The 14,108-nt window shown below is 41.1% G+C and overlaps 1 protein-coding gene across 2 annotated transcripts in view; it reads right to left on the bottom strand.

The window, feature by feature from the left end:
- Positions 1-14,108, bottom strand: part of LOC100560189 (UDP-glucuronosyltransferase 2A1) — a 59,598-nt gene that overhangs the window by 21,485 nt on the left and 24,005 nt on the right. Inside the window, exons 2-5 of one of the 2 annotated variants that reach the window (XM_062957674.1) lie at positions 9,745-9,751; positions 6,414-7,036; positions 3,692-3,840; positions 1,837-1,968 (exon numbers count right to left, since the gene is read on the bottom strand). In XM_062957674.1, coding sequence (XP_062813744.1) covers positions 1,837-1,968; positions 3,692-3,840; positions 6,414-7,036; positions 9,745-9,751 — 911 coding nt within the window. Of the gene's footprint in view, positions 1-1,836; positions 1,969-3,691; positions 3,841-6,413; positions 7,719-9,744; positions 9,752-14,108 lie in introns of those variants that run through there. The other variant, XM_003222359.4, reaches the window with a different exon arrangement.

Genomic DNA, 14,108 nt, shown 5'->3' with positions numbered 1-14,108 from the left:
AGTTTAGGGCAGGCTCCTCTACATTTCCCAGAATTCTGTGCTCTTTCAGTCTCTTTCCCAGCTCACTCAGTTTGCCCCACCCTGCTGCTTTCCTCTCCTCATGACGAGAGGCCATAAAGAGGAATGGCAGCCTTTTTGGCTTTGCCTTGCACTGAAAATGAAACTGACTTTGATAGGCTTCCAGGAATTACAGAATTAAAACAAAAAAGTATTGGATGAGATTTGATTCTTAAGTTTTTGGTACAGGCGATGTCCACATGTCGGATATCACATTGTAAGTATGGATGTAACTAATTTGATCTGACTTATGACGACTAACAAAAAAATGCACACTCCTACTATCCACTAAACACTTTTTTTTTTGCAAGATTTGGCTCAAAAAGTCCTGAATACCAATGATTTCTGTCTGCTCAGTGGGCTCTCTGCCACTGATTTGTTCTCAACTTGTCTCATTGGTGTGCCTGAAAAATTGGAATCTTTCAGAAGTTTTATCATTTCAAGACCATCCCCCACCAGGCCAATGTCTTATGGGGATGTCCCATTCTGGGGACGGATAGCATGTGAAAGGGGCCCAGGGATGGTGGCAATGAGGCTGGCCCACAGAGTGCTTGAGAGTGGCCACCTGACCTTCCCCATGTCAAAAGCTGCCCTTGGACACCTCTTACATCCATGCAGATCATCTCCTACATGAAGGTACATTGTCCTGACCACCGGATGGTTTTTTATATGTGACCAGACAGCCTATTCATACTTGCCAGACAATTCCGCTTTTGGGAAATACGCCGTGGGTAGGCTGTCACTTTTCCTGCCTTCTCGAAATGACATGGAGCTAGCATACTCCCCTGATTGAGCAGTTAGATGCAAAATTTTGGTCCCAAAATTTTTGGGCCCTAAACAACCCAGTTTGTGGCAGCTGCTTTATTCACCCCAGGGGTAGCAGCAGCCATGAACTACTGGGCAGTACAAAAAAACTTTTTTTGTACATTGGTAAAGAACATAAATAACACCTCCCAGGCATTGGCAGCCCTGGCCTCCGAGATACGTGATCTAGGGAGGCCATGCTCGATAACAGCAGGCCACTGATTACTTGCTACTCAGACACCATACAGATGTGAGAATGTTCAAAAATATGTGCTGTTTTAATTTGACTGACAGTTCCCAGCTGGTCGATGACAGGGTTCGAAAGATAAAGGTTCTTACTGTTGGTATCCAGGAGGACATAGGTCTGGACCTATTGTGAATTACAAATTGGCTTCCTTCTTTGAATTGGGCAAGATAGGGATTTCTAGTTTTTTGCTTTGTGGTATCTTTGCCCTGCTGCTGCTCAGCTGCTGCTGGTCTCACCTCCCGTCACTCTTTAAAAGGCTCACCAAAAGAACATGGCTAGATCTGTCTCAACAGATGCCCCTGATACAATTGGAAGCTGTGAATACGAGGCCTTAGAAATGGAAGCCTCAATTTAAAGGCCTCAAGGAGGGATTTATTATTAAACACAACCACCTGTACCCCTAATAAAAAGAAAACATAGTTCAACCTCCGAGGAAGTTATAGTTTCCCAAGGATGGAGGGCCAAATGATAGTATAGGATACTGCTTAGAGTTCAGCTGTAGTGCTATAAAGGTGATCTTGCCCAAGATCTTGAGTCATCAGAGCAACTGTGAAGACAAAGCTTATAATAATTGTTAAGGAAAGAGAGCAGTCCCAATTATATAGGATGTGAAGTTTTTTAAAACTGCTTCTTTAGCGGGAGAAGAGCCTTATGTGATACATTTCCTGGTCTACAAATAACAGGGTTTTTTAAAATAAAAAAAACAAATTTACATCTATCAAACTGACCTTCTGTGGAAGCCGGCTGAATGCCAGGGCAACCAAGTTACCCTTTTCATCTGTTAGGTTTTGAATCATTGTCCCGAGAGAAAATACTACAATGCCATGTTCTCCGGAACTTTGGACAAATTCTTCCATTTCCTATTAAAAGATAAAACCAACAAAAATAGTAGTAGTATAAACAACAACATGATCAATATCATTTTGTGACAATTATAAAACATGGTACTGCTTGGAACATACCACATTGGCCAAAATCTTGCTGTGGGGTGTCTATTGTAAGACCATGATAGGACAGATCTGCATTTCTCCCTTATTTCTTTCTACAGAACTATCCTTTCTCCTACGTCAGTTGAGAGTTAGTGGAGAATTGTAGAAGCATCTGGTTAAGTTCCTATGGCATCCTATAGGACCTCTAGAGGTCTTCAAGAGATGTCAGAGGACACCTTTGTCATTGCGCATCTAGCCTTAGGGAAACAGCCAGATTCTCCAATGCTCCTCACTACCAATCACTAAAAGGATGTGTGAGGATACAGTCAGAAGGTGAGTCCTGCAGAGGTTTTAATTGTTGCTCAGGGAAGGTGCTGAATTTCTCTTCAGCCACAATAGAAAAACATGTTGGTGTAACTTTCAGTTACGACTGTGCATTGTCACTAATAGAATGCTAGCTATGATCTGTTGATACTCCACTACTTCCTAGATTTTGAACAGTCCATTCATAACCCAAATCACAGTCAGTAGCTGTGGCTGCGAGTGAGAACATATAGTAATAATAATATTTTCAAAAATCTTTCTTCGTTATTCTTAATATCATGACAGTTTACAGGGGAGATTTTTGAATCATTCCTGAGTTTTCAGTGGAAAAAGAATGAGGTGTCATCTATATTTAGAAAGAGTGCACTCTCAAATGTTGAAAGATGTCAGATTATTAAAGCATGGTTTCCTTCTCAAATATGCATCTTGCAGTTCCTAACATAACTATGTGTTTAGATATCTACAGACAGTCAAATGTTTGTCAAGAGCTATATTCTGATGAAATGTAGGATCTGCGGGGAGCAATGAGTGGCAAAAGCGGTTGAGAAGAGGAAGATAGAAAACACACAATACAGATATACACCAAACTATGTCCTTTCATTTGAAATGTTTATTTCTAAAGGCAGACATTTCTATCCATACCTGCCTGAAACATGTAGTTGTCCTAAAAGAGGGATCTGGTAGATCCTACATTCTCTTTTTATCTGCTTCGCATTTAAGCCTGCAGGGTACAAGGGAAAATTTATATATTCCAGAGAATAATAAAAGATATGGTGTATTAGGACACTGAAATGTACCAGATATTACTTGGTCAGAGAGAGAAAACATGGGGTTCAAAAGAGAGAGTACAAAAACAACTGAGAGGTAAAGATTAGGATCTGAAATTAGATAATTCATTTGGGTAAGAATAGAAAGTAGACTAGGCAGGGATTTTGACTAGGACAATATTTGAGGTGATCTTCTGAAACATAAAAGTATAAAAATAAGTAAATATAACCACAAGTTTATACGGAGATGCTTTTAATCAACTTGGATATTTTCCATATTGTTATATAGTAGTTATATTACCACTATGACTTCTAATTGATGAGAGGTAGCAAAGTAAATTGTGCTAATTTACAAATAGTACTACTGCTTTTGAAGAGTGGATTCTGGCACAGATGATGTATTTCTATGTTATTCAGAGCGAGGCCAGAGAGGAAAAATCTACTCCTCCACATATTGAAAGTAACCATGTCACCTACTTCATCTCGTAATTTTCTTCAAGGTGCATTGAACAAGAAACTGTTTATTTTATTCTTATCAAAGGAGTGGCCCAAGAGAGAATTACCTTAGGCAAAGGCTTTGCTGGCTGGCAATGCAACCCTCCTACATATTCAAAATTTGGTAGTAATGGCCGTGGAAATTCAAAATCCCAGTAGGTTCGGATCAGCCATATTTCTGCTTTGCCCATTATTTCACACAATGTTGTAGGTTTCCCTGTGAGTAAAAAGAAGTGGAATTAAATTTAATTTATTTCCTCTTTGCAGATAAACAAGGACTTGGGAAATCCTGTTTCTACATCTGAAAAATAATTCGTATCAGTTAGCTTTCTGTCAATGACATACAGATATATAAGCTCACTACCCATCCAGAGTGTTTTTTGTAGAAAATGTGCAACTGTCATAATCAGCTGACAGAAAGCAAATTTGTGCATTCAAGACAATTGCCTCTGTAGTAGCACATTTAAATATATAGTATATTTAAGTATTAATGTGCACTTTACCTATGTATTGTCGTTGTGCATTGTGCATAGTAGCTACACAGTGGATTGCCCGCCATACGGCTTGATTATTGATCCAAATATGCTTTGCTGCAGTTTTTAGGGATTGCTTGATGTCTCATGTTCTTGTCCGCTTTCAAGAGATTTATGAAGATCCTTAAACAAACCCTTCATAGGGTTTTATGGTCAAAATGTGTTCAGAAGGGAGCAAATTTGTTTTCAGGACTGAGCAGGGATTTCATCGCTGGTCTAGCATTCAGATCTCTACACTACAGTGAATCTCAACAAATTTATCAGCTTAATTAGCAGCAGATATTTATGCTACACTGAAATGGAGAAGGATTCTGCCACCCTACGTTTTCAGTTGTTTCTTGGACATCACATTTCACACAAAAAAATAATCAAAATCTTCTCATCAATTTCTGGTATAACAAGCGTTTATTCCCTCAGAATGCCAGGAATGATGCTATTAATTGCTGTCAAGATGATAATAACTTATAGCAACCCTATGAATGATGACCAAGACATCCTGTCATCTATAACCTTGCTGAAATCTTGCAGACTTGGAACTGTGGCTTTCTCAATTTGGTCAATTCAATAGTAGTGCAGTTTGAATTTTTCCTACTACTTCCCATTTGCCAACTGTTATAATCTTTTCGAATGCGTCATGTTGCCTCATGATATGTATATGATAGTATGATAGCCTCACTTGGGTCACTTTAGTAAAGGTAAAGGCTTTTCCCTGACATTAAGTCTAGGTGTGTCCAATTCTGTGGGTTGCTGCTCATCTCCATTTCTAAGTCGAAGAGCCAGCATTATCTGTAGACACCTCCAAGGTCATGTGGCTGGCATGACAGCATGAAATGCCGTTACCTTCCCGCCCAGAGTGGTACCTATTGATCTACTCACAGGTACATGTTTTCAAACTGCTAGGTTGGCAGAAGCTGGGGCTAACAGTCAGGGCCAGCCCATGGTAATTTTCAAGTGTAGGCGAACAGAATTTTGGTGCTCCCTCCCCCCAAACCTTCAGGGTGAGAAGGGCGGTACACAAGTATGGAAAATAAATAAATAAATAAATAAAATCAGGACAGTAAAAAAAGAACACTCAAAAACAGGGGAATTCCAGACATGAAACCATCAGGGCCAGCTAACACCTTTCAACAAAGGATCCCCCAGGCAGGAAGCAGCCAAGCTTTGAAGCTGCAAGGCCATTCAAAGCTAATCAAGGTGGCCAACTGCAACATCCACACATGCCTCGGACAGACAAAAGTTCTTTGAGTTCTTTCTCCCAACCTTGACATTCCATAGATATACAAACTCCACTTTCCAACAAACCTCACAACTTCTGAAGATGCCTGCCATAGATGTGGCCCTCCTCTGGACACATTCCAGCATCCTTTGGCAGAGAAGGATAAAGAATTTGGGCTCTTCCACACAGCTCTATAACCCAGGATATCAAGGCAGGATAACCCACAATACCTGCTTTGAACTGGATTATCTGAGTCCACACTGCCATATATCCCAGTTCAAAGCAGGTAATGTGGGATTTTAGTCAGATGCATGGAAAGGGCCTTTATGAAACAACTCGAAGGATTTTTTGTTGAAGGTTTTCATGGTGGAATGACTGGGTTTTTGTGCATCTTCCGGGCTGTATGGCCATGTTCCAGAAGCATTCTTTCCTGACGCTTCGCCCACATCTATGGCAGGCAACTCCCAGGCAGGAATGAAGCTTGCAAGGCCATTAATGCTAATCAAGGTGATTAATTACAACACTCACACTTGCCTCCAACAGACAAGAATTCTTTCCAGTGGGGTGGGGCCTCCACTGGAAGTCACACAACATCATATGATGCCAGCATGGGGCTCCATCCCTCTAGAAGGCTCAAAGCGTCCTTGGAACACATAACTGAATTCTCTTGAACCTTCTGAAAACATAGCCTCACAAGCCAGAAGTCTCCCTTGAAACTAATTCTATCACTCCTAAAATGTTCAACCTGGGAAAGTAGTTACATAAAAAGAAGGAAGAATGATCAAAGAAGCAGAGTTGGGGACAAGCAAGGACATTATGAGAGAAATGCATAATTTAGAGACCATGTCATGATCATCATTGGTTTCCATACATCTTCATAATCGCCATAGAAATACTGCAAAGGGAGTTTGATCTCAGACATTCAGTTCCACACATGCATCTGCCAGTTACTACATATAACATAAATGGATATGCACAGATGAACTGGGCTTATGAATCTGGACATTAACAACACTGGAAATGGGAAAAGGTTCTTCTTACCTAGAACATCACTAAAATATTGATCCCAATCTTTGTTGAAAAAATGATGGAACATGATGTCCAGTGAAAGATAAGTGAGCATGTTTGCCGTTCTCTCCATGAAAGACATCCGGTCTGTTAGCCCTACTAGACCGGTAGGCACATATGATGATGGAGCTGGGACATGGCCACAAATACGTTCCATCGTGTTTCCTGGAGTTAGCCGTAAGGAATACAGAAATGGAACACGAAGTTTCTCAGCAAGGAGTTCACCACCAGGCATGACTCCATCCGAAATAAGGACATCAAAAGCAGCAGACTCCAATTTTTGTAGCAGCTTCTCGTTCCAAAAAACATTGTCACAGAAACTCTTGTATTTGGATTGCATTTTCATTAAGTGGCTATAAATCTTGATGAAAGAGTCCCAGAAAGGTATTTTATGTGTCTCATAAGACCATAAATAGAGGGCATCCTGTGTTAACATTTCCATTTCCTTCCTTGTGAATGGTACAGGGATCACTTCGACGTGGAAGTTGGAAGATTCACTTGATTCAGCTGCCTGGTAGGATGAAGCCATTACAACTGTCACTCGATGGCCCCTGGCTGTGAGCTCGTGAATTACAGATTTCATGTGCATCCAATGACTATAATCATATGGCCAAACCAGAACATTGCCAGTGGAAGCTGAGCCCAAGAGGAACATCATTATAAAAGGTACAACCAGCATCAATTTCATAGACATTGTACTCCTGCTCCGTTCTGCTTTATTATTGATATGGCAAAAGGTAAGACTAGGCTCTTCTAGGACACTCTTATCTTTCAGAATAATTCAGAATTTAACCTTTGAGACTCCTTGGCAGGAAACGATAAACTCATGTGCCAGAGGAAAATCCCGTTTGGCTTTCTTCCCTCTTGAGCTGACCAGTGAAAATCTGGGTTTGCATGTGTTGTGAAGGCTCTGACTCCCAGGGAGTGGAGAAGAGAAACTTTATTAGAGAACAAGCTTCTCCTAAAACCATTCGCATCAGAAGAGCGAGCAACAATAATATAGGAAGAACACTAGATGGTACTAGTGTGTGTGTACTCCGTTTCCTGACTTCTTATTAGAGAACGAAGACTTCCTGGAACTTATATTTGGGTTATATATATTTTCCCAATATCAGTCCTAGGTGCACAAGACATCCCTTCAGCCAAGTCCTCTCCCTGTTAGAAGCAGACAAGCAGTCCGGTTCTCACCACATCCTTCCTGTCCTTCTGCTCCCCTCCTGTGCTGCTGTGCCCAGTTTCCTGCCTTTTCAAACTCAGTTTCCCAGCCCTACCCTCTTTAAAACACACCCTCTGGACATCCACACTGCTGACAATTAACTCCTTCTTTCCTCCTGCACTCTTCCGCTTTCCACTAGCTTCATGTCTAGCCTTTGCCTCCACCTTCCTCTGGCCCTGAATGGTTTCCCATATAAGGGCAACCTTCTTGCAACAAGTTAAGACAATCAGCTAGCAATTAATTCCTTGTGAGCTAAGAACATTATTACAATAAGCAAACGATAGTGTTTACAAGAACAATTTAGAACGGTAAACTGTTGCAACTCCTTGGCATCGTCACTGTCATAAAAACAATGTACTCTGAGCTAAACAGTCCTATCATAGATCACACAGTCTGATTTTCATCCAAACTATCAAAGTACATAATTGCTATAAACTGAGACACATCTGTCTTATTTGCTATATATTGAATTAGTGTAGTCAAGTAAACAGCTAACTGTTAACACTGTAGAGCTCAGAACAATATTGTTTACCATTTGACTACTTGCACAGTTGCACATAGAGATTAGACTTTGACTGAAAGAGGGGTAGAGCTATTAGGGCAGTGGTTCTCAACCTTCCTAATGCCACAACCCCTTAATACAGTTCCTCATGTTGTGGCGACCCCCAACATAACATCATTTTCATTGCTACTTCATAACTGTAGTTTTGCTACCTTTATTAATCATAATGTAAATATCTGATTTAACGGCGCTCCATGCAGTCATGCCAGCCACATGACCTTGGAGGTGTCTACGGACAACGCCGGCTCTTTGGCTTAGAAATGGAGATGAGCACCAACCCCCAGAGTCAGACATGACTGGATTTAATGTCAAGGGAAACCTTTACCTTTACCTTTAAATATCATATATGCAGGATATATTTTCATATCTGATATGCAGGATATATTTTCATTCACTGGACCAAATTTGGCACAAATCCCCAAAACACCCATATTTGAATACTGGTGGGGTTGGGTGGGGTTGATTTTGTCATTTGGGAGTTCTAGTTGCTGGAATTTATTGTTCACCTACAATCAAAGAGCATTGTGAACTCCACCAATGATAGAATTGAACCAAACTTGGCACACAGAACTCCCATGACCAACAGAAAATACTGGAAGGGTTTGGTGGGCACTGACCTTGAGTTTTGGAGTTGTAGTTCATTTACATCCAGAGAGCACCGTGGACTCAAATAATGATGGATCTGGACCAAATTTGGCACGAATACTCAATATGCCCAAATGTTTTTGAATTCTGGGAGTTGTAGTTCAACAACACTACCCAACATGCCAAACTTTGAATACTGGTGGGTTTTCAAGGGAACTGACCTCAGAATTTGGGAGTTAGAGTTCACCCACATCAACAGAGCAACGGGCACCCAAATGATGGATCTGGACCAAACTTGGCATAAATATCTAATATGACAGGGGGGGCTGACGCAACATGATGGGAATTGTAGTTCTCCCAGAATCCAGAGAATCCTATGACCCCCACCGATGATGGATCTGAACCAAACTGAGCACACAGACCCAACATCACCAACTGTGAATACAGGCGGGGTTTGGGGGTGATTGACCTTAGCATATGGGAGTTGTAGTCCACCTGCATCCAAAGAGCACTGAACTCAACTGAAAACAGATCTGGACCAAACTTGGCACATAGAACCAACATGGCCAACTGTGAATACTGGTGGGATTTGGGGAGGATTTACCCATGATTTTGGGAGTTGTAGTTCACCCACATTTTTATGTATTTTGTAATGGAAGAATTAATAAAAAAAACAAAAGGAAAGACTACTTTGTGTCCCCTTCATTCCTTCCCTGGCTAATATGCATCTCCCTTCACTTCTCTCCCTCTTCTTCTTATTTTTTAATTTATTTTCCTTCTTTTGCAAACGTGCACATAATCAAATACTGTATATACTTGAAGATAAGCAGAGTTTTTCAACCCTTATTTATGAGCTGAAAAAGCCTCCCCCGCTTATATTCGGGTCAAGGTCAAGCCAGCAGCGGAGCCTGGAGGCCACAGTATGTTTTCTTTTCCAAAACCTCCCTCCTCTGCTTCTCCTCCCAGGCTGGTTATCTTATTTTTTTTGAGAGAGAGACAGAGAAGAAGAAAATGTTTTCAAAAGCGAAAGGAGAGCAACCCTTGCAAGCCCTTGCAAACCAGATTGCATGGGCAGAAGGGGAAGAAAAAAAGATATTCTTGCAAATTTGCACGATTCGTTGCTATTACTATTACTATTATTATTATTACTACTACTACTACTACTACTGCTGCTACTACTATTATTGCAAGTCCAAAGGGAGGGAAGGAGGGAAAAGAGAGCAACAGAAGGTGTGTATTTCTTTTTATTCCTAAGGAAACAAAAATGAGGTGGGTTTTTTTGGGAGGGGGAGAGAAGTTTTAAAAAGCCTTTTCTGACTACTTTTAGAGTTTGAAAAAGGGTGAAAGAAAAGAGGTGGGAAAGGGCAGGAGAAAAGAGGACAAAGTTGTTTTTAGGGGGGCTTTGCTTGCATTTCTTCCTTGGGTAAATGCGTGCCCCAAAGCTTCTAAATATTTATATAGATGTTCCCCCTACAAATACATTAATTATGAATTTTCCCCTCATATGTTTACAGGTGTTTGCAAATCCTATGTAAATATAGATAACTAGAGATTTCCATGTACCTGTATATCTGTTCCTATATGTATACATTAATTTTATATATGAATTCGCGCGCGCACACACACACACAGCGATGTCTAGATAGATATAAACATTGATAAATCGGGCTTGGAAATATTGCAGGAGGAAAATGCACATAGAGGATTTGCAAAGGTTTCAGGGAGAAATACACATGTGAAATTAGTATATATAATGATGTTATAGACCGCGATTCAGTATGGATCAGCCCCATGAGGGAGATCCGATCCATCTCTCAGATGAGGGAACGAACCTTGGCAAGCCGACCGAAAAGTAGAAAATAACCCGGAATATAATTTACCTGAGACCGAAAGGAAAAGGCTCTGCCAAGTTGAAGGAAAAACCGTCAAAGTGTTTATTAAAGCAATTCAGCTGAAAAGGACATCAAGCCGCGATAGTTCGACATGAAAGATGTAACATGACAGTGAAAATAAAGCCATTTTATACATTTCCGAGTTTGAAGTCTGTTTGAACTTCCCGCCCCGTCCCTCCGCCCATCTGGCTGCTGATAGGTCGAGGGCGGCGCACTAGGCGGGAGCTTGGTTTCCCGCCCTCCGCCTTGGCCAATGAGGAACAACCTTCGTCTCTGTCAGGACCAATTGGGGGTGAGGGAGGCGGGAGTCAGCTAGACAATGGATTTTGGTGAATGAATCAGTGGAGATATGCAAAGTGACTACCTGAGGCTAGCGCCTTCTAAGATAATCTAAGATTATTGTTGTTTTGAATAGAGCCATTTGGAATGTCCGGGGTTTTACGCACATACACAGTTCATGAACACCTAAGGTGTGGCAGAGGTGACAGCAAACATTGACACTATGGGGTTATGGTGGCTGGACCAGCGGGGGGCCTTCCTACAGCTCCCCAGGGGTCCGGATGAGTTAGTGGTCAACATTACCATTTGAGATTTTATCACCTGGGGGACTGCTCCGATCTGGGGTGGCTCAATCTCTTGCTATGGGCCATGCAGATGCAACATAGATTAAATTTTATGGTGACAGTTTATCCTCTTTTGTGTGTGAAGCCCAGAATACAGGGTGAGGAAAGGCGGGAATTTTCGGGGTTAACTAGAGTTCAGGCTATGCCTTCATTGATTAAAATATACCAGGGAGTGATATCTAAAGTAACAATTAAAATAATATCTAAGATATGCCATACATACACCGAGGGGAAGTTCATGTAGAGTATTTGGGGAATTCAGAGTGTGTGTACCAGCAATTCATAATATAGTCAAAGTTCATGCACAGAGTTCATAAAAATAATAAAGTGAAGGAATTCCTGTTGACTTCTGTTCTTGGGAGCCTGGCGTTTCATAGAACAGAAGGCAAGTATATGAATGAGAAGTCCGATCATTCATAAAAATGAAGATGAATGAATGAACGGAAGAAGTCCATCCGGGAGTCCTTGCCATCATGGGGATCACAGCTGGTCCTTGAAGAAACTACATTTCTCTCCCAGGGAATGGCAGTCCACCACCAGCAGCCCTGGGAGAAACTTGTGTCCCCGCAAAGGCAACCTGCCGGCCGCGGGAGCCGAGAAGCAAAAGAGCAATCGGAACTGGCTTTTTGACAGTCAGCTGATTCGAAGTTTTAAACTGGACCGATTCTGGCACTGTTGGTTGTCCCGGAACCAGGAGCCTCCAAAAGGGTTAGATATAAAAGATAGGCATGCTTGGAGTATTTTCGAGGAAGTTATGGGTCAAATTGTTCCGTCCGCCATGTTACTCAATGGCAGGGAGAGCGCGGAAGGCTCCCCGTCAGAGTTTGAATGGCGGCTGAGTTAGTGGAGGAAAGGAGAGAGGATTTCATGCAAAGGAGTCAGAAAAAGGGATACAAAATAACTACTTGAGAGGATTTCAAGTTAAAAGAAAGGATGCTTTTTATTGGGGGGTTAGTTACAATGTTAGGGCTGGGGGAAAGCAATGAAAATAATTTAATAATAATTTTTGCGGTCAGAACACTTTCCCACTTCGTTGGCGATCCGGATCTGTGGAACTCCCCGCTGCAGGTCAGATGAGTTTAAAAGCGGGGGTCTCCGCTATCAGTGATAGATCTATATCTAGCTCTGCATTGTTTATGTAAGCATTATATGTTTGCCTGTTACTATGTTGGAAGCTGGCCTGAGTTCCCCAGGGGGAGATAGATAGGGCAGGGTACAAATGAAGCTGTTGTTGTTGATGATGATTATTATTATAAAGTTATTGTTGCTTTTCCACTTATAGAGTTAGTTTACTGTTTTTCTTTGAAATACAGTAAATATTCAAAACATTTAACCCACTGATGCATCAATTAATGTAATTTTATTGGTATCTAATTTTATTTTTGAAATTTACCAGTAGCTGCTGCATTTCCCACCCTCGGCTTATACTCAAGTCAATAAGTTTTCCCAGTTTTTTGTGGTAAAATTAGGTGCCTCGGCTTATATTCGGGTCGGCTTATCCTCGAGTATATACGGTATATGTATAAAAATGTCTGCTAGTTAATGTATTTTTATGCTTGTTGCTCTTCAAGTATCCGTGCTGTACAAGCATCCATTTTGCGCAAATTGGATAAAGTCTCTGTTGCTTGCCTTCATCATGGTAAGATCTTCGGTTCTTGATTTCTGATTCGGTATCTATATTAGCGACTAACCAGGCATCCCTTGGGACATAGCTGAACTACAAATTCCAGCATCAAATAGCAAAGGCAACAATTAGATCATTGCACTCATTTGCAAGGTTGCATTATCAAATATGCAGAAGAACACATGTCCAAGCTGAATTCAGAAAAGGAAAAAGAAACCATGTTGTTAACCTTATTTCTCACTCTTAGTCTGAAGATTGAAGTGCCCATTATACCGCTCCAGAGCATTGAACATGTTTTAATTGTTTTTAAATTGTTGTTGTTGTATGCTTTTTTGATGTATTTATTGCTGTGTTTGAATTTGTTTTTCCTGTTGTATTTTTATATTGTTTGGGCATGGTCCCTTTGTAAACCTCCTCAAGGCCCCTTGGGGAGATGGGGCAGGATATAAGACTATATTATAATTATTATTATTATTATTATTGACACAACGATGTTGTATGACACAGCAAACAAGATAGACACGCTGGATTTTGTTTCACAAAATCACAAGTCGAACACTTCCCAAGTGTCTAGGACTGTGTGATGTATTTTCGGATGATGCGTGCAGATCCCAGCAGGGTGGCCTTTTGCAGTTGGCAGATCGTAATTTTGTCAATGTCTATTGTTTCCAAATGCCGGCTGAGATCTTTTGGCACGGCACCCAATGTGCCCATCACCACCGGGACCACCTGCACTGGTTTCTGCCAGAGTCTTTGAAGTTCAATCTTGAGGTCCTGATAGCGGCTGAGTTTTTCCTGTTGTTTTTCATCAATGCGACTGTCACCTGGGATGGCGACATCAATTATCCAAACCTTGTTCTTTTCCACAACTGTGATATCTGGTGTGTTGTGTTCCAGAACTTTGTCAGTCTGGATTCGGAAGTCCCACAGTATCTTTGCGTGTTCATTTTCCACGACCTTTGCTGGTTTGTGATCCCACCAGTTCTTTGCTGCTGGGAGGTGGTGCTTGAGGCATAAGTTCCAATGGAACTTATTATTATTATTATTATTATTATTATTATTATTATTATTATTATTATTGCAAACATACAAGTAAGACAAACCCCCTCAATGTATTGTCACCCTGTAGTGGTGAAGAGGCTTCTGTGTTCCAATTAACCTGGGGG

The sequence above is a fragment of the Anolis carolinensis genome, chromosome 6 (genome assembly GCF_035594765.1).
Source record: "Anolis carolinensis isolate JA03-04 chromosome 6, rAnoCar3.1.pri, whole genome shotgun sequence".
In the NCBI taxonomy this organism is placed as follows: domain Eukaryota; kingdom Metazoa; phylum Chordata; class Lepidosauria; order Squamata; family Dactyloidae; genus Anolis; species Anolis carolinensis.
This window is presented reverse-complemented; position numbering and strand designations above follow the sequence as displayed.